The 20,539-nt window shown below is 43.9% G+C and overlaps 1 protein-coding gene across 2 annotated transcripts in view; it reads left to right on the top strand.

Annotated features, from left to right (window-relative positions):
• LOC146199887 (uncharacterized) overlaps positions 1–16,861 on the top strand; it is a 28,726-nt gene extending 11,865 nt beyond the window's left edge. For both annotated transcript variants that reach the window (XM_084595283.1, XM_084595282.1), the window contains exons 2-5: positions 2,333–2,538; positions 8,368–8,511; positions 11,446–12,780; positions 15,269–16,861. In XM_084595283.1, the coding sequence (XP_084451409.1) occupies positions 2,352–2,538; positions 8,368–8,511; positions 11,446–12,780; positions 15,269–15,411 (1,809 nt within the window). In that variant the 5' untranslated portion in view covers positions 2,333–2,351 and the 3' untranslated portion in view covers positions 15,412–16,861. The remainder of the gene's footprint in view (positions 1–2,332; positions 2,539–8,367; positions 8,512–11,445; positions 12,781–15,268) is intronic.
• The last annotated feature ends 3,678 nt before the right edge of the window (positions 16,862–20,539 follow it).

Genomic DNA, 20,539 nt, shown 5'->3' with positions numbered 1-20,539 from the left:
CAGCTCATTATAGCTGGCGTCAGTTCTAGAGCTAAGAACTAGACTGCTTTAATGATAACGAGTACTACGCCGAGCATCACTACTACTGAGCATCAGCCTGGCAAGGTGCACCACAATGCTTTGCTTTTCAATCTGCATGAAATGGAAATCAGTTACGAGATTTTGAAATGTATACAGGCCTACCTCACTGGCAGTAAACGGGTTGCACGTGCAGAGGATATAGAATATGGATTATTGGATGTACGCTCGTGCGTACCAAAGGTGCCCGTGCTCGGACCATTGCTTTATCTGGTCTATAATAATGTTGTGACTACTATTGAACTACATGTAAAAACTAACCTGAAAATTTGAACACATATTACAAGAAAAAAGTGCACTTACCTCCCAGTATTCTTTAGGTAACTACTCGTTGAAAAATGCGAGCAGTTTTAAATGTTTAGGGATAACTTTTGCATATGGCTTAAACTGGCGCGTGCATGTCGAAGCGGTTTCATCAGCAGCTTTTAAAAAGCTATGTTTTTAAGAGCAAAGCTGTCTAAAGAAAAGGGCTTGAATTTGTTGGCTAATCAGAATTTCATTCGTCCAGTGCTCCAGTATGCTTCAGCTGCCTGAAATTCTCACTAAACGATGCTGCAAGGTAATCTCGAGAAGATACAGCAACCCGGGGCACGTTTTATCTGTGGCAAGCATAGGAGGACTCACGCTGTCACCAAATCACCAAAATGTTGCAGTACAGCAATCTTGGAAGGTTTTAAGTAAGAAGGAAAAAGCAAAGGATGAAATTATTGCACAAATTATTTCATGAAAAGATAATTAAGAAATAGTACTGGCACGCACTTGCTAAGCTTAGCGCCAGGTTGAATCATAGCGCCACAATAAGGCCATACTTCGCACGCGCTAGCGTACTTCGCTTTTCCTTTTTTCTTCGTGTAGTACAGCTGTGGATAAACTTCCTGCTCATGTGGGAAGTTCCAGTAAGACAAGATTTCATACAAGTGTTCACGAATATTTTAATGAATACTAACATGTTTCTGCCGGTTCGTAGCGTTCTATTACTTTGCAGGTGCACTTTTGCTTTCTATGAATTTGTACCAGCATAGCAGTTTTTTTTGAGATGGCGTGTATATAATTCCAACTCAATATGTTCATTTTATTTTGTTGTATTTGGAATTTTTAGCATATGTTATTGATTTGGTATTCCTCATTTCCTCCCTGTCCTATGACTCATACTAAGGACTGACAGTTTGAAGCAATAAATAAATGCAGAAGCGTTTCTGTTTAAGTGACTTGGTTAAGAAGTGCTTCTAGATTCTCGCAAGTCTGACCCTTTGCAATGCAATTGAGGGTAAAGATTTCTTACAGTGAGAAGTTCAGTTTTCTTAGGCTAGTCCTCTCATAAGTCGCTTTAGCGATGCAGATTTATCTTCATCGTACATTCTAGTGGCATTCTTAATCATGTTTTTCTTTGTTCCGTGTGCGCAATATCCCTTTAAACTGCCGCTGATTGTTAAGGCTCATGGGTGCTGCCCGCAGGATCTGTGTGCAAGAAGTGACAACAGGCAGTTATAACGTTATTTCGTGTCCATATGGTCACAGCAGTTCCTTGGGCAGCCTTAAAGGTGATGTCGTACCATTCCAATATTGCATTTCAATAATATTAAGTAAAGGTGTTCACTGAGAAGTAAGACAGACACTTCGTCTTTCTCTTCCTTTCTCCCAAATTCGGACCAACTACAGAGGTTTAGGGCTTCACCAAACTCTGTGGCACTCTCTCGATCCTAATTAAACCTCTAATAAATCAATGTCAAACCATGCCACATCATGCTAAACAGTGCCTTCTCACGTCTTAATTGGTTTGACTGGAGGAAAACCATGGTAAATGTCTTTTTTTTTTCGATGTATTGCGTACACTCTCTTCAACTACAGGCTTTGTTGAAAGAATGGATACCACCAGATGTACGTACTTCCGAGAGATGAAGCCTAGTTTTTGTCCTTACCGTCAGCAGCACGAATGTGTCGAAGGGGACAATGATTATTGTGCTCACCTTTCTGACGTTTTATTTCCACGGGTGCTAGGGAATCCAACAACACGCCTTCGAATGAAACACTTTGCTCTGTTTATTTTTGGCAAAACTTGCAGTATATTTTATCTCCTCGTACTACCGTTATGCTTTTCCCTTAGAAGTATGACACTGAAAAATGTAATATGTTATTGTTTTTTATAATCCCATGTTTCATGAGACGTACATATGAGTTGTCATAATGAACTGAAATGAGAGCAGTATGCGATGGGGTACCAATGTTTTAACTCGGATGCTTTCTGCTTGCATAGTGTGACATCGTCACTCGCCATGATACGGAACCGCGTCGACTGCCGGTGGGACGTGGCCGCCGTGGCGTCCATAGCCGGCTTCTTCGCCATCGCCACCAACCGCAACATGGGCTGGTTCTACGTTGCCTACATGGAGGAGTTTGGGGTGGACCGTCGAGGTGCCTCATGGCCGGGGTCTGTCCTCTCCTCGACATTCCGCTGCTCTGGTAAGATAAGCACTCGGCTTCGAGAGCCGCAATAGGCATCTCACAAAGTTATCCCGAGTTCTGTGGTTTTAAGGCTTTTCAGGACACAATTGTAAGGTTGTGCACTGTACGTCACAAACTCGATAAAAATTTTCCGGGACTCTGCGACGTGTAGCCGTCATTTGTTTCAGACGAATTCGGCAGTCCTCACGTCACAACAAGGGCTTAGTTTGCCTGATGGCCAGCGAAAGAAGGATGCTTTAGATTAGTTTATGGGATTTATAACGCCCCAAAGTAACTGTCTATGGAGACGCCGTGGTGGAGGGCGTCCGAAATTTCGACCACCTGGGGTTCTTTAATGTGCGCTGACATCGCACAGCACAAAGGCGCATAGCTTTTCGTCTCCAATGGAAAGCGGCAGCCGCGGCCGGGATTCCATCCCGTATCCTTGGGCGCAGGATCGAGAGCCCTAACTACTGAACCACCGAGGCGAGATTCGCGTCGACGGTGTCAGAATTTTGGGCTTCGGCGTTGACGTTGTGAACGAAAAATCGCGGACGTGTCTGTGGAAAATGGTAGTCGACAGGTGACACCTCTGTGCACTGATTGGCCGTCGAGTGGTGTGACATCCACAGATCACCTGACACGGTCGAGTCTGCAGGCCTTCCTTTCTTGGGCCTCGTCTTTCAGATGGGAGGGCGAGATCAGAATCCAGCCTTTAGAACTCTTCGATCCCGAATCAGACTGTCTGCTCAGGCCACACAGGCACTTTCGCATGGCTTCGTTAACGCAGGGATTTATATATATGTTGGGTTGTCGTTCACATTATTGATATCAGCCCATTTATGCTGGGACTGTGTGTCAATCAGATGTTTGAGATCGTAGAAGCAAAATAAAAGACTACTGACTGAGCGAGTATCAAAGACGGGAGGTAATAACGTTGTCGCGGCGTACTCTTCAAGGCGGAACTTACGTGTCCCCTCCTCCGCTACCAGGTTTTCTAGGCCGTACTAAGGTTATTTTACACTGAGTCTCCGCATATGTTTTAGCTTTAACAATAACAGCAGCAACAACAAAAAAATGTTGAGATGACGTTTCTACTGCTTACTTTGTCAATCTTATTTATTTCAGCATTAAAATTCTCAGCAAATTTGATCCCTTTTATACAATTTAGAATATATCTGCAAAATATAGATAAACGCTGCCTCGTTTTGAAAATAACGTATAGGTTACACCGGCTGCGTGGATCACTTGTGCGCTTAAAACAATTCCTGGAATGGAAATAGTAAGTGGTGCCTGATAAGTTCGTTCATTCTTCACACTGCTCGCAGCCGGAAAAGCTAGTTTAACTCTGATGCCGGTGTCACATGTCCATGTTCTTAGCAAGAAAAGCTGTGGCCATTTGGATGTCTGTTTCTAGGAAAGGAGAAATTTATCAAACGGTGCTAATGCAGGCAGTGCACCCACAGTTATGAGCTTATCGAATGGGGCCTACGCGAATAAATTTCATTCGATGAAAAATCTGGGCGGCGTCCTGGGGAATCAGTGAATGGCTGCACTCAGAACTCTACTCTGGACCATCCCGCCTTTCAGGCTGCACGTAAAGGCTGGGGTGGGATTTTTCTCTTTGTTTTTCTTCTCTCATTGGGCATCATAAACTTTTCGATGCGGGCATTCGAAAAGTTCCCCGTGAGAAACTTCTTGATTATAAGAAATTAGGCTTTTGCACTTGTAATATTAATGGTGCAATTGAATCTATAACCAAATATAAGGCTATTCAAGTTATTGTGTAAAGCAACCTGGTAAACTATTGACTCTTTCAATATAACATATACTAATAAATTTGAGTGTACTGTCATTCTCACTTTCACATAATGGATGTAAATGTTTTACAGTTAGCTTACGAAAACAAAAGTAAAGTAGTCCTTGTGTTTAGTTAGAATTTACGTGATCAATGACGAAAAGGTACAGGCGCCCAAATGTTTAGCTAGCGTGCGTGAGCGGCGACTTTTCCGTGCGACGGGGCGAGGCTGGAAACAGTTTGAGGCTAAGCGCACGCCGACAAATCGCGCTCAACTCGGCCTGTTGTCTGCTAGGCTGTTCCTTCTTAAGGACGTCACCTCACATTATCACACCTCAGACGAACAGACAGCGTGAGTAAACGAATGGTTTTGCTCAGATTTTCTTTCCGAGATCAGTACGCTGCGTGCTGATAACTACCCTTTCTTTCTAGAGATGAAAAGTGCCTTAACGCCAGGAAGTAACAGTTCAACGTATACGCGTTCTTTGTCTTTTCACATCATGGAGCGTGTTCGGCGTATCTTTATATTTCACCGACAATTTGGTTGCTGCGACGCTGACCTTCGAAAAATAAAACCTAAGCAAAACCATTCGCCAACTGACGCTGTCTGTTCGTCTGAGGTGTGATAATGTGGAGTGACATCATTAAGAAGGAACAGCCTAGCAGACGACAGGCCCAGTTGAGCGCGATTTGTCGGCATCATCATCATCATCAGCCTGACTATACCCACTGCAGGGCGAAGGCTTCCCCCATATTTCTCCACTTAACCCGGTTCTGTGCTAGCTGCATCCACTTGACCCCTGCGAACTTCTTAACCTCATCTGCCCACCTAACTTTCTGTCGCCCCCTGCTACGCTTTCCTTCCCTTAGAATCCAGTTTGTTACCCTAAGCGACCATCGGTTATCCTCTCTTCGCACTACATGTCCTGGCCATGTCCATTTCTTCTTAATTTCCGATAGAATGCCGGTAACTTGAGTTATTTTGCTGACCCACTCTGCACGCTTCCTATCTCTTAATGTTACCCCTACCATTTTTCGTTCCATAGCCCTCTGGGTTGTGCTTAATTTAAGTAGAACTCTTTTGGTTAGCGTCCACGTGCGCTTAGCCTCAAACTGAATCCAGCCTCGCCCCGTCACACGGCGCTGACGCACGAAAAATTCACCGCTCGCGCACGCCAGCTAAAGATTTGGGCGCTTGTACAGCAGTTTATAGATGTACGAAGCCAATCGTATACGCCACTTTGCACGGTGTGGAAGATTTCACGATAGACTCAATTTCGTGCTTCTTGCTCATTTCGTTTGCAATGCGCCCTTTCGTGCATTTGAGAAACCTAGGTGAAAGCACCTTCTAGGCGCTGTCCGGCATCTCAGTTGCACTCGATTGCACGCCCGTTAAGCATAGCCGATTTCGCTTACTTTCCTTTCAACAAACACGTTCTTGCGGAAGGAGTATGTACTGGGAGCGGCGTACCGGCTCGTTAAGATAGAGACGCGATAAACGTACGAATACCGTAGAGTGCCTGCAGCCACGGACGACGCGTAGAATAGATGCTGCGCAGATTATAAATCAGTGACGTTCGCCAATGACTGGCGCTTTGCCTAGCGGTCTTTATCAAAAGTCAGCAGCCGAAAGCGTGCTCGGCTGAAGTTGCTGACGGGGCAAGTAGGATATAGTGGGTAGCTTTCTATTTCCCCCATAAATCTGCCGTTAAGTTCGGGACTCTAGCGTTGGAAAGAAATAGCGTAGAGCCTAACACCTTTCCTTCTAGCCCTTTAGAGCCACATGAGGTTACAAATGATATAAGGACACGTATTACAAGCTGCTATTAAAGGCACATGCCCTAGAAGATTCGCTTGATGAATCTGAAAAAGTCTAAGAATAAGTTTTCGCAGTCGTCCAAGTTGCTGTAACGTTACCTTGTTGTTGCAGTAACTAAGAGATAAGTGCTTTACACACTGAGGAAATGTTTAATATTTAAATCAAACAGAACATTAAAGGGGCGTTATCAATGATGGCATGATGTTGAAACGATATATTTCAAGCAATATTAAAAGTACATTTTATGTGCTGCGCCCAATGTTTTATATTTCTGGCAATAATGATATCCTTCAACCAGCAAAATATACCAGTTAAAGGCTGTGGATTCTGACGGCAAATATATAACCGTCACAATCAATCTAACCACTAAACATTACTTACTGGCAATTCAGCGCTAAGGCTATTGAGCTATGCTTTATTAGGGAACCTGAGCTGCCCCCGCGGCACTGAAAGTATCTGTTGGGACCTTAACAATTCGTCTGTTAAGCAGCTGGGGTGGCTGCAGAAGCAAGATCATACCAGGAACCAATGCAGGCAAGCGTTTGGCACATAGCACTCCTTGCCTAGCTACTCTCGACGTAGCTTTAGTTAGCTGACGAACATTCCATGTGTTGACAAATTCGACATTTGCGCCAAAATCTTCTCGATTCTCGCGCTATGATCGCCAGACCTCACAGTACGTTACTCTAGAAAGGACCATAGAAAAAAAAAGCATGAGCTCCTGGAATCAAATTGAACGTCACCACGAGGGGAAGGGGTGGGGGGTATTGGTTATACTGCAAGCGGACTGTCAATTAAACCCGCGTGCTCTCATTAATGGTCGATCTGGTTCTGTAGGGTTAGTTTACCATTGAAGCCAAAATTCCACATATATTCAATAATTGTTGTTTTTAAAGTACCAAACATAACAAGTACATGAATGTTCACTTCTCTGTTCTTCGTAATCTTTTGAAAAACAGACTGAAAAGCAGTGTGTTTAGTATGTAAGGTTATTATTATCATTTGAATAATCACTGGCATTATTACTATATTTGTATTATTATTCAGTTACAAGGTTTATATAAGTAAAAATAAGGCTATCATAATGCTTATCTACTGCCTAGGTGTACATGGGCCCTTTAAGCGGATGCCATCCTGCTGTACATGCAGATGGCCTCCGTAGCTCGGAAGCAATCCTCTTTTGTTACGCCTTTCAAGCTCCTGACAAGTGCAGTGTATTGTGTTCTGTGTAGTGATTTGTTCCGACTTCTGCGAAAGGAGATACGATATCTAGGTCTATTGACTGTCGCTCTATCTTGTATTGCCTCATCTTTTTTTTCTTCGGAATATCAGGTCATTACTTCACAAAAAATAAAAAAGCCACAGTTTCCCGCGCTTGAAGTTTTAGCGACAGTCGCTCCGTAGAATGACAATAGTACTCGAAATTGAACTTCAATGGGCACTTCGTCTAGCAATTAAAAGCAGCGAGTACTTTTGAAAAAAAGAAAAAAAACAGTGTACATTATAGGAATAAAGTAGTAATTATTCTAGTTTTATTAGCATTTCTGCTACTGCGGTTGCAGAAAATATATTTCGGTGCTGCTTTCTCTGATTCACTGGATTACGAAAAGTCAAAGCAGGAAACTCTCAAAAGCAATATAGCAAAAATGTCAAGACATATTAAACAGCAGGTACCTTACAATATATATATATATATATATATATATATATATATATATATATATATGTGTGTGTGTGTGTGTGTGTGTGTGTGTGTGTGTGTGTGTGTGTGTGTGTGTGTGTGTGTGTGTGTGTGTGTGTGTGTGTGTGTGTGTGTGTGTGTGTGTGTGTGTTTGGGTTTTGTGTGTCCATGCAACCACCGTGCCTCTTTCTTCTCTCGTAAGTTATCCATCCAACTACGCTTCCCTAAAAGTGAAACGGGGATTATTTTCTCTGCACTTTGGCACCTGTCCTTACGTGGCCGATTGTCGCCGCCCACCATGGTTCGCGGTTGGCATTTTATGTGAAGTTAATTTACTGTAATTAAACTCAAATATTAATGTCATTGTGGCAGATGGAAAATGAAATCTGGGTAATTGTGGTGTTACGGTGCATGGAGTCAATTAGGCGGCGTTATTTACGGCTAGAAATGCATATGTAAATCATATTGCATCTTTCGCTATAGAAGGACATGTAAAATATTAGTGTATCTGACCCCTTGCGCGGTGATATCCACGTGCTGCATTCACAGGTCTCCTTGTCACCCTGCTGCACAAGTATCTCTCGCTCTTCTCGATCGGTCTCCTGGGAAGCATCTTGCTCTGGGGAAGCATCACCGCATCTGCCTTCGCTCCCAGTATTGAGTGGATGACTGTGGCTATCGGCGTTGCATACGGTAAGGCAAATTGCGTAGTAAGTACAGAGACGGATTCGATAAGGTTCTTCTTGAAAACGAAGCAAAAGGAGCACGAGTTAAGGGGAATCCTTACCTGCTACTACATGTTCATGCAAGTCCTTTTGTGGGAACGTTGGCTAGCTGGTTTCTGGTCGAGTGTTGTTTATTTTATTTACGTTTCATTTTATAATACGTTTAGTAACGCAGATGCCCTTCTCACAAGCCATTACGGACAAATGAACAGCTTTAGCCGAGGCGAAGCGCATTGAAAGTGCTCTCTCATGTTGCCGATGTTCCCTAATGGCATCTGCGAAGCGAAGCTCTATTGTTACCGTATGCCAAGCGCTTCTGGGACTGCTGGGGAAGTCAAGTTAAGCTGACCGCATTAACAACTTTTTTTCCTGATGTCTCGAGTGGCATGGCCGTGGTTATAGAGGAAATGAAGGAGGTAAAGCTAGTTAATTATGTTTTCGAGCTTTGTTGTTTAGCCTCTAGACTTCTTGAGTAACCGTGTAGCCAGCATCATGAATCGCAAATTGTCGCATATTGTAGTAGACCCAAGGCTTAGAAGTGGCTTTTCAAATTTTACGATTCACTTTATGCACTTTATTATAATTGCAATGAAACAACGGCAGTCATAGACTATTTAAAAAAGCACTCCGAAAATCTTTCTTAGAATCCGTAATGTCATATTTGCTTCCATAAGTGCAGTCTCAATGTCAAAGCGGAATACCTATGCTCGAAAGTCTTTTACTTGTTCTGGGCATAGGCAAGGTCATCAATGTTTGAGGTCGGGCTCGTTGGTTTTTGTTCAGCGTAAAATTCGCGCACTGAACAGGATACAAGAACAGCACACAAAATGAGCGCTATTACCTGCTAACCTTCTATTGCAAGCGTGCAATAGAACGTTAGTTGGTGGTAGTCTCATCCTGTGTCCTCTTCTTTTGTCCTAGTACGTGCGTGAGCTCCAGTTATGGTGCATAGGCAAGGTCTTCGTTGTCGAGGAAGGGACCCGCTTTGTATTTGTACTACCTCAGAGCCTCGCTACTTCAATGAGCGTCTGCTTGAGCGCTGCAATGAAAGGGGCGACTTTAAGGTGCGTATTTGACCTCCTGCTTGGGTCCATTGAGTCTGAAATAAGCACTTTATTGGTTTTGCCGATATCCACCGCATGAAACAACCAGTAAAATGGGAATAATTCTCACTTGGGTCATAACAGCAGTCAAAATTGAGACTGCTGTTATGACTGAGACTTAGTTTGTTGCTATATGGGGTACTTTCTAGGTTGTCGGTGGTGCTTACGGTGAATGAAAACTGCTGTCTTTGAAAGTACGTCGGGATATAATGACATCACTTTCAAGTTTCGCACTCAATATGCAGTCTATGGCAACCTGTAGGAGAGTCAGAAGAACCTGCCAGAAAAGCAAATGTTAAACATTATGTGTTGCTCGAAAAGAATAATAGTTTACCTTACCTAACGTGGGCATTGTTACACAGAATGATATAGAGATGCGCGAATCGTACTTTTAAGGCAGAAACATTACCACCTGCATTCTTGGAATTCGCCAGGGTGGCTTCGAAGCCTCCTTTGAGCAACCGCTCGAAGAAGAATAAAAAAGTAAAACTGCACTCGTCGCCGATTGCTTGAAACCGAGGGCGAGACAATAAAAATCTTAACTGACCACTGCTTAAGCAACTGCACAATTTCGTTTTCTTTCTTTATTGCCTTCATTTCGCAAAACAATAGCCGGTCTTTGACTTGCAAAGCTGCCAGTAATTTAGGCTGTGCTTAGGATATCGTCGTCTTCATCGCCTTCATAGCATCGGACAGAATTACACTAAAAACCTTTTTTAGGCCTGGTTCATCCTAATAAAAGCCTAACGCAGCCGTTACATGCTTAGTTAAATGTGGAAATGCGTGGCAAAGCAAATCTAAACTAGTGCGAAACATTGCTTCTGCACATGTATCCATGCGTAATTTGGCTATAACTCCGCCTAACGTTTTTTTTTTGCACCGAATGGAATAGTAACACTGCGAATAAAAATCAATTCGTATACAAATCAGTTGTAAGAGAAATGAATCGAATACGATTGGCGTATATCTGGGAATATTCTCTGCTTGTGTGCATGTCTTTAAATAATGACTGACCGTTCGAGACACCTCAGTCCAGTACTGTGTCGTTGAAGTATATTAGGTGGTAGCCCTTGGAATCACAAAAAAAAAAACCTCAACACTGACCTTCGCTAGCGGATATGCAGGGTCAGTTGAGCGTATGTAATGGATGACCTACATTTCATAGGTAAGTAAAAAATTCTTTTTGCTATCCTGATGATGGTATAGAGAAACAACCAGCAACACTTTTCGATGATTGAGAGGGGCGAGGGCGATCTCGTGTGAACCATATGGCTTCCGATATCGGTTCATCGTGGCAGAGTTTGCTAAACATGGCTGAGCCTTGAGCTACGTCGCCTAATATTGAGGTCCATATATGTAATTATGAACCTTGTCACCAGAATAGACTGTTTCGCGATGCTAAACCCTCCCTAGGGTCAGCATGCTGTGCGGCGTTGCAGACAGCCCTGTTTTTGAGGCATTCGTCATAGAAAACTACGGCATGCCTTAAACGAACTTCCTGACAGTTATTTTAAACTTGAGAACAGATTCGTTTAGTTTTGAATGAATGAAAACAGCGCTTTTTGATTCTTTCAGCAAATGTAACAAAATGGGATTGGATTCGCTATTTGAAGAGTTCGAGTTTTCGCTCACTTCAAGGAAAAACTTATCCCTCTTACTTTACTTCGCGGCACACAAGGAGTTAATATATTGTTACGGCAACGGGTAATTAGACACTGCCCAATAAAGCAGAAAGGGACAGAACGTACTTTCCAACCTTGATGCTGTTTCATGCTATCTACGTTTCTATTTGCGCGCAGGAGTCGGGTCTGGAGTCGTGCTGGTCACGCATATAGTACTGATCATGCAGTACTTCCGCAAATACCGAGGGATTGCAGCGGGTCTACGGCTGTCTTCAAATCCAGTCAGTGCGATCGTGTTCCCTGCCGCGCTGTCGGCACTGAAAGACGCTTACGGGTTCCGTGGTGCTTCGCTCGTGTTCGGTGCCATCACGATGCACGTGACCGCCTTTTGCATAATGCTGAAGGAGCCGCCCTGGCTGACCAGCAATAAAACGAAGAAATCCGTGTTAGCGACTCCAGCGACCGATACTCAGAAAGACTCTTCTAGAAGTTCGATTGGTTGCCATGTCTCCTCTGTCCGGAAGGAGGATATGGTGGCGAGTGCTTGGAGGGTTAACGAAGTAGCCGCGGAAAAGTCAAGAGGAGGCGACGCATTCATTCCGGAGGCACAGGCTTTGATCTCTCCCCTTGCATCAAGCAGAAGCTGCGATGTTTTAGCAAGACAAAACGGTTCAGTTTCTGGCTTGGGCAGGTCCTTGGAATTTGTGGAGAAAAAAATCCTCGGGGTGAGCCAAACGCTGTCTGAGCCAGGTACTCACAAAAAGAATTGGCTTGCCTCAGTTTTCCAGAAAAAGAAGGAAGGCCTGGAAAAGTGTCACTCGGAAGTCACGAATAACGACATTCATGAAAATAACACTGGACAGCAAGGAATGAGCAGCCGCAAAGCTAGCCCCGTGACCAGTCCTTTGCTGCCAGTTCACCACGATACGCACACACTTCGCCAAGGCGCCGAGAGAGACATGAGTGAACAAGATGGCGTTCAGCGCCATGAAATAAGAGGCAATCTTCCCTGGATTTCACATTCACCGTTTTCCTGGTTGTATAAGTTCCTTGACTCGGCGAGGCTTCCATCGCTTAGTTTTGTAGTAGCCGTTCTTGTCTCAATATTGCTGGACTACGTCAACACTTTGCACCTAACAACAATGGTGGACTACGCGCGAGACAAGGGTGTCCCATCCTTGCAAGCGACCATGACGATTGCGTACGCAGCCGCACCGGAGATCCTCGGGCGTATTTTGCTGCCTCTTATCGCCGACCTCGGCTGGACGACGAGGCCCGCCCTCTTCTGTGGAGCTATGTTTACACTCGGGCTACTGTTTGCGATCACGCCAGAGACGATGATGGTTGCGCACGTGGTCGTCCGGGCGGTGTCATCCGTGTCCATGGCGGGCCTGCTGACCATGAGGCAAGTCCTGATCGCCGACTACCTGGGAGCAGAGTCTGTGTCCCTAGTTATGGGAGCATCGGGCCTGCTGCTCGTGCCGGTGCAGTTAAGCAACCCCCTGATAATCGGTAAGTTTAACCGTGCTATTTCTTACCAATACACCTTGGCGCACTTCTACAGGGACAGCTGTAAGGGCGTCATTCTCAGAGATTCGGTCAGCGCCGTCCGTACACACCACAAGGTTATACGTACAACCTGCAAAGACGTCCCGTTGAATATTAAGGTCAACGTGGGTGCTATATGCCACAAAGCCCTACACTCTCAATGGCCACCTATACACTGTTGACAGCTCGCTATAACTTGTATTTCTGGACTCTTAACGCTTATATCGTATAATACATTTCGATGGATGATATACCTCGTGTGACACACGGTCGCAGGCAAAACGCTTGCACATTCAGAACACCCTATACTCCTGCACCAAAACACACGCCCTTTCCCTACGTTACTAAGCTCTCCGACTGTCATCGGAGTTTCGAGGTGCGGCACGTGTAGTTCGTATTCAGATTATCGCAGTTGTAAATGTCAGGCCACGTGTCGACGTGTTTACCTCACGCATGCCGGACGTCCCGATGCCTACGTCACACATAAACGCTCGCCACCAACCCCTAGGGTAAGGCGGCTTGGTTAAAGCGGGGCTTTGTATTTTTTAGAGTGGTCCTTCAGAATACGCGATAGATTACCACTTCATGCTATGTATATTTCAGGTAGTGCAGGCGTATATTGGGAGCAGAGATAAGAGAGCAGCAGTGTGGATGTACCCAAGGGTAATACAGAAACGGGAGCCACATGCGGGTGTCATTAAGACCGTAACTTCATATCCTTGGAGCAGAGTGTGAGTGTCCCCTAAATTTTACCGCGCTCAAATATATTCGCACAAAGAAAAACGCGACGCTTAAGGCGACATCGACGAGATAAAGCAGTTCTATTACACTTGCAAACAATCAAGAGTTGGGAAAGACTAGTGTCTGTTAAAAACCTCTTTGTTGGGAAATGCAAATAGGGCAGGCTCTAGCTGCGCATAAATAAAAAAACATTTATTTCTCTGAAATTATTTACTTGTGCTGCTAGCAAATCTTAACTACCAGCATAATTGTGCTCAAATGCCGCTTTAGCGAGTAACGTAATCTTCGGCCATTTTTGTTTTTCAGCTCTTTCACGTCAGCTTTCTTATGAACTTATACTTTGTTAGCATTCTTCGACTATTTCATTACATTCGAGCTAGGTTTTGAAGAATTGCGTAAGGCGAGTGACTAGATGTGGACTCTCCTGATCCTCACCAGCTACTTTTATTTTTGATATATGTTTAGTTGCTGGTAAGGCTTATTTTTACCTCCTCTCTCGTTGATGGTCGCATGGCCAATTGTACCTTGCTATGACCTCCGAAATTACTGCAGACATCCTGCAGAACTAGTCGATTACGTTAGATATCTCATTCATATTGGCAACGACAATGGACTCATTTTTTTTTTTGTGCGTATGGTAGCGGAAAAAAATTCACAGGATGCAGTATCTTGTCAAACGGTTAATTTACCCCCTGCTTTACTAGCCACCTAATTGTTAATGGTACAGGGACGCGTATCTTCTCATGCGTTTATGACTATAACTCACCTCTTTTGCCAGACCGCCCATCAATATTTTTTTTATTACACTACAAGGCCCAAAATTTCTACATGGCTGTAGGTAATCCAATTTTGATTACTCCTTGTTTGCCATTGACCGCTTTTAGGATTACGCTGTTTTATAACGCTGGCTCGATTCTCTCTTCAATATATCGGCCACCTCGTGCTTCTTACTTAGCTCTGACAATTACACAAGTTTTATAATTAAGCTAAAGTTAAATACATTAAGAGATTATGCCACCATTTTTTTTTAAGTTGGTTATTGGGCTATGCATTATGCACAAAGTGTTTTTGGTATGCGAGCTGATACGAATGATAATTTCAGTTCCTCTGGATTTCCTTGCCCAACGGTGCGTCTCTCCGGTGGATGGAGTAGACGTATTCAGAATTTAAACGTGTTTTCTTTAAAGCTGAAACATGTCGCTGTGAATGCAATAATTTTGCTCATGCCACATTTAGGCCTTATGTCTGAATCTGTAGATGTGCACATTAGAACATATACAATGTTTCATTAACTGTAGTGCTTACAGACTCCATTACCGATTTAATCGTAACTTTTGTAGCAATATGACTAGGAAAACATGAGTTCTTTAAAATTGCCCCCTCTCCTCAGTTGAATACTTATTATGCTTGAGTTGGATTCTACATTCAAGCGGCTCGAGAAGTCTAAAAGCAGTTTTCTGTAGTCGTCTGAATGCATAAATGCATTCGGAGCCCCTGCCATGGCAATGGGTGTTGTTTTTATTCCTCATAACCCCTGTTCTGTTTACTCTGACAACCGTATTATTTACAGCAACAAATCTCACCGTTGCGAAGGCGCACAATCGAATTACTGTCCGTCGACACACTGTTGTGATATCATCCTTTAGCTGTTGTATATGTGCTTTGAGGTACGATGTAAGAACCCCGAAACTCCGCTTCAACTCCACTGCAGGTCATTTCCGTGACAACGCGGGCTCCTACGACAACTTGTACAGGATCGCGGCTGGCATGCTTCTTTGCACTGCTGTCGTGCTTTCTGGCTTCGTCATCTCCTCGCGAAGGAACAAACCCGCAGCTGCAGAGGAGGCCATTTGATGGCCGTGCGGACAACATCCGTTCATGCAACACTTCAGATGCGGCTATCACGAGATGTGCCCAAGAGCCCTCCGCTATTGGTGACGGGTTAGGCCCGAGTGGTATACATGAGGTTCGACGATGTGTGCCCACAGTGCACTCGTATACAGGACCATACGTGTTGCAGGTGGCCACGTCTTCAGAGTTGTGATAAACTACTGATCACAGGAGTGGAGCGGAAACGTGTCTGCTTGCCGTCATACTAAGCCGTGAAACCGTGCCTTGTTACCACTCACGACAAGGCGAACAAGAGGAAGTTAGCAGAGCGCGGGCTGCCATAGAAACTACTTATTTGTGATGCAGTGATTTGCGTGTTTTGTGTGTGTGTACGTGTGTGGCCGATGGAGTGCTGCGCCTTCCAGTCGACCATCTGGCAGCATCCATTGCTTCTATGAATGAACTTGACCATTTTGGTTTGTGTACTATGGCTAAACGACCTGCAAGGTGCATCTATGTGCCGCTGCTGACTTCGGTCACGAAAGCGGGGCTCATTTGACAGTTTGGTGTAAGCCATGACGACAGTCGGACACATCTTGCTGACAATGTACTTAGCGTCGTGTTGATATTGTGGCCAAGAATGGAAGACAGATATTAAGCATCGCCTGCTTCCAAATGTTCGTGTTAAAAATTCCAAGTGAAATGTCTTTCCTGTCATTCTCGCTATATATCCCTTTATTTACACTTTGGATAACGGGTTAACACAGTGGTTAGTCAACTGTTTGACTCTCAGAGGGCTGCATGATTGATCACATAGCGAGGTACTCATTATTGTCGGTCTTTATTTATTCACGTTCGAAGATATATAAATATTATTTACCAGCATAAAAAAAGCACTACTTCGGATATTTTTTTAGTAAAAAAAGAAAGCCTTATTTGTGTGTGTTACTATACTCAACGTTGAAGTTGTAGTTCATTTCTTCAGAAGGAACCTTCATTAAACACAGGCAGGCAATAAAGAGCGGGAACGGGCACAGGGAGAGAAGGCGCCGCGCCATCATTCTGATCTGTTATTTATTCTTAACAAGCTTAACATGGTACACAGGGATGCCCAGGAAATCTCAAGAAGGAGAAGTGACTTGCGACTATTTATTCCCACTGGGCTTCTTCCAGCATTTTCCCTGATTATTAGTTTATTCCTAAAATAACTTATTTGTGTTGATTCATTGGTGCGAGAAAGATTGTGCTGCAAAGTGTGTCTTAGACATGGGTTGCCTTTAAACGTGCAACGTGATGTTTTGCATTCGACATAACTCATGTTCATTTAGCGTTGTTCACTTTTTATCACCACAATCTCATTAGGATGTAAATAAAGATGTCTTATGTGGCCCGGTAGAAACATATCTTGATGAAGCGACAGTTTCATAATAATGCAAAGTGTATAAATGAAAACGAAGTAAATAAATGATTGCTTGCGACCATTATTTTTCTGATAAAATGTCGCCTGTTTTATTCTCCGCATTACAGTGAGCTGAACGCTTCAACGTTTAATGAAATAAGTGTAGGAAGCGAGAAATGAAAAGAGAACCTTGTTTTTAAGTCAGGGAGAGAACCAACTGAGATAAATTCAGTTTTTCTTGCCCCTTGTTTTCATTTATTTGGAAAAGAATGGGCAGATCTAAGCAACGATAGTGTGTTCAGTACGTGGCGGTTCTGGCAGTGCAAGTGGCTAGTGCTACTGACGACTCAAAATTCGTTAGTTCACTTGTTCTTTGTGAAAAATTATTTAGAGCAGTTAATGACTCTGGTCGCATTGGTTTGCGCTGTTATGTGCCCAGAGGTTAAATTGTGGCCTGTTGTAAAGCATTCCACAAATTTACGCACTGGAGGCTTCTGCAAAATACTCGTGGACTTGGAAAAAAGTTGCATCTGCATAGGTTAAAAGCTGAATTTCATATTTTTTACAGGCACAGTATAAAAACTTTGCATACAAAATAACAAATATAACGCTTGAACACTTACTTCGGTAAGCTACCGTTAAATATACATTGAACTATATTAATAAGGTAGGACACAATATAACAGAGAGGCCACTCTAGTACAAAAGAGAGCTTTCATGAGCTGAAAAAAAAAGAGTAAATGTTAAGCTTAATATCAGCGACCCATTCTGCACTTCAGCTGCGTGCGTCGAATCCCAAAGTGCCAAACGCGTCACGAATTTGGCACGAATTCCAAAGTGCCATACGAGTAAAAACGGTAGACAGTTCATTTGTGTACAGACGTCGCAAGAATCGAATTTTCTCAGCCATATTTGCGTCTTTTACTGACAGGCAGACGTCATCAGCGCCATAAAGGGCAACAGGTAGGATGGTTGCAGAAAACAATAATAGTATGGGGTGGCACATAGTTCCTCTTTAAAATTCCGATTTACAGCCGGCCGTTCTCGGACATGTCGAATCCGGATATATCAAATTATTGCTTATGTAGAACTCTCAGAAAATCTTCTTGAAACTTCCATGCAAAAGTATAGTAGCGGTGTTCGCGCTTATCTAACTCCCTTTCAACACGCCGTACACCCGCACAGTAATTTCTCGCGCGCAGAGCCGGGTCAGCTACGCAGCCTTCAGCCCCTGCTAGAAAAGCAAAAGCTTTAAAACCGCTCTACGAGAGAACGCAGTGTCCTCACGAAAGTGGTCTTCGGTTTGACGTGCCTGTTTCAATGCGGCATTGATGTCATACGGAGACGCCAGCGTCCGGTGCACTGATTGCGCGGTAGAGCCAGCCTTGCTGACTGAAGGCTTTCGGCTGCTCTCGCGTGGTCTCATTCGCTGCTGAAGTAGTTGAAGTAATGAGTTAATATTGCATTTATAACGTGCCCGTCACATAATTAGACCTTTTATGGTCAGTAGTGGCTTGTTCCAAAGCGCCATCCCTAGCAGCTTTGGTTTGCACACCAATGGCACTGCGTAAGTGGCGTGCTTTAACGCTTCGAACTGTTTCTACAAAATATTTGAAGCGCGCTCTAGCGTTCACGGAGTGGCATTTGGAGGTGAACCAGTTCGCTCTTTAAAAAAAAAAAAAAATAAAGTACAGCTAACATAAACCACGCTCAATGAAACCATTCATACACACCTCTTAATCATTGGTTATGGTAGGGAGTCTTGTAGTCGGCATTTCCACCAGTCATTTATTAAACAACTGTACAGAGAGATACGCTGTCACGTTGTCTGAAATGACTCCTTTTCGTGTCTTCATTCATCATTAAAACTACTGCTACTGCTACTGCTATTACTACCGCTACTATTACAACGAATGCGATTACTAATGCTCATTTTAAGCGATAGCCTCGACGAGAAAAACGGAGTGGGTCGTGATCGGTGTCTGTCTTGAACGAAAAATCACAGACATGGCTCACGCAGGTGGTAGTCGCATGACACGAGACCACATGACATAACGACATGACATGACGAGTTGGTAGGCGATGCCAATTTGGTGCTCGCATTTGAGATGGAAGGTTTGGTTTGGTTTGTATACGGCTCAACGTCCCAAAGCGACTCAGACTATGAGAGATGCCGTAGTGGAGGACTCTAGAAATTTCAACCACCTGGGGTTCTTTAATGTCCACTGACAACGCACACCACTGAGATGGAAGGTGGAGATCGGTATCCAGCCTTCCGTTACATTAATACCGCGAATTAGCCACACTGTCCTTAGAGCACGCAGTCACATTCGTACGGATTGTTTAAAGTGCGGATTTACAGCTATGGCGAATGGCGCTACATATAACTTGGCATTCTACAACTGTATTGATGCTAACGAGTACGTGTGGAATAATATGCACAAATGGACACGAACGAGGATCCGCAATCGGAGCCGGCATACCGAAGCCATTAACACTGTCGAGTCATACATATAAAGATAGAGCTTGAGTGTACCCCAATTTCGTGCTTAACATTACGTTAGCGTTGAAGGCCATCCAGAAAATCCAAACTCGGGAGTTGTCGGTCGGCGTTCTCGAGCATGCCTCTGACAGGTACAGAATACGTACAGGTCATTTCCGAAATACAGGACCTCAAAACACAGATCAATTCCACTGAAGTTGCCATAACCGGCTTGACTAAGTGAATGACCGATTTTCAAGCCTATTTCTAAGCTATTCGGTTCTACAAACCGATTTCGAAGCAATGAAATCTGAGTGTGCTGGGATAGCTCAAAAGATCACATTCTAGATGCGCGAATTGAGGATGCTGAAAATCGCTCGCGTCGCAATAATCTTATATTCTATGGAATTCGCGGTACTAACCCATCCGAAAATTTTGCACGCTCTGAGGAAACAGTTATCAACCATTGCCTTCAGAACTTGAGTATAACATTTAATCCTGAGAGCATTAAACGCGCCCACTGCCTTGGACGTTACAAATCTACCCACGCTTGTCCAATCATCGTCAAGTTCACTTCATCTAAGATCAAAGACGCCATATTAAAGAATGGTTTAAGGATACTAACTTCAGCGTCTGAGAAGGCTTTTCCCTCAAAGTCCTAAATGCGCGAAAACATCTAGTCGTGCTCGCTAAAAAATAGCCTACAAAATTTTCTTTGAACTTTAAGACATTGCATATTGGTCCCAATCGCTACGTGATCAATGAAACCACGGAAACAGTCAAGGAAATAGTAACTTTTTCCTCACAATCAGATTAACAATCACCTGATCATAAACCGCCTGAAAACAATACCAAGAGCGTTTCTTTTATTGCGAAAGCAATACTACTCGCACATTCAAGCCTTCGCGTTACGTCTTACCCACGTGACGCTGTGACGTCACACCCCACGTGACACACGGGCTTGCAGGAGCTGTCAACTTGGGTCTCTCGTTTCACATGGGACGGCTATGTCAGAATCAGTCTGCTAGGACCCTGGCCTCACATTACCCCTATAAGCCACTAAGGCACGTTCATATGGGTTGGTTAAAGTGGGGCTTTATATGTGGGCTGATGAAGAAGAAAAAGAGAAGAAGAAGAATGCTCGGTCACCCGCAGCTAATGCTTTCGCTCAATATTTGGTTCAGCAGCGTTGAACCCTTGTAATTTTATCTAGCCATTCGCTCTTCGCTGTATGCATTAAAGGGCAACTCCGGGGGTTTTTGACATTCGAA

Source organism: Amblyomma maculatum, chromosome 2 (genome assembly GCF_055883805.1).
Source record: "Amblyomma maculatum isolate TAMU_Amacu chromosome 2, ASM5588380v1, whole genome shotgun sequence".
NCBI lineage: Eukaryota > Metazoa > Arthropoda > Arachnida > Ixodida > Ixodidae > Amblyomma > Amblyomma maculatum.
Note: the sequence above shows the minus strand (reverse complement) of the source record. Positions and strands in the feature narration are given on the sequence as shown.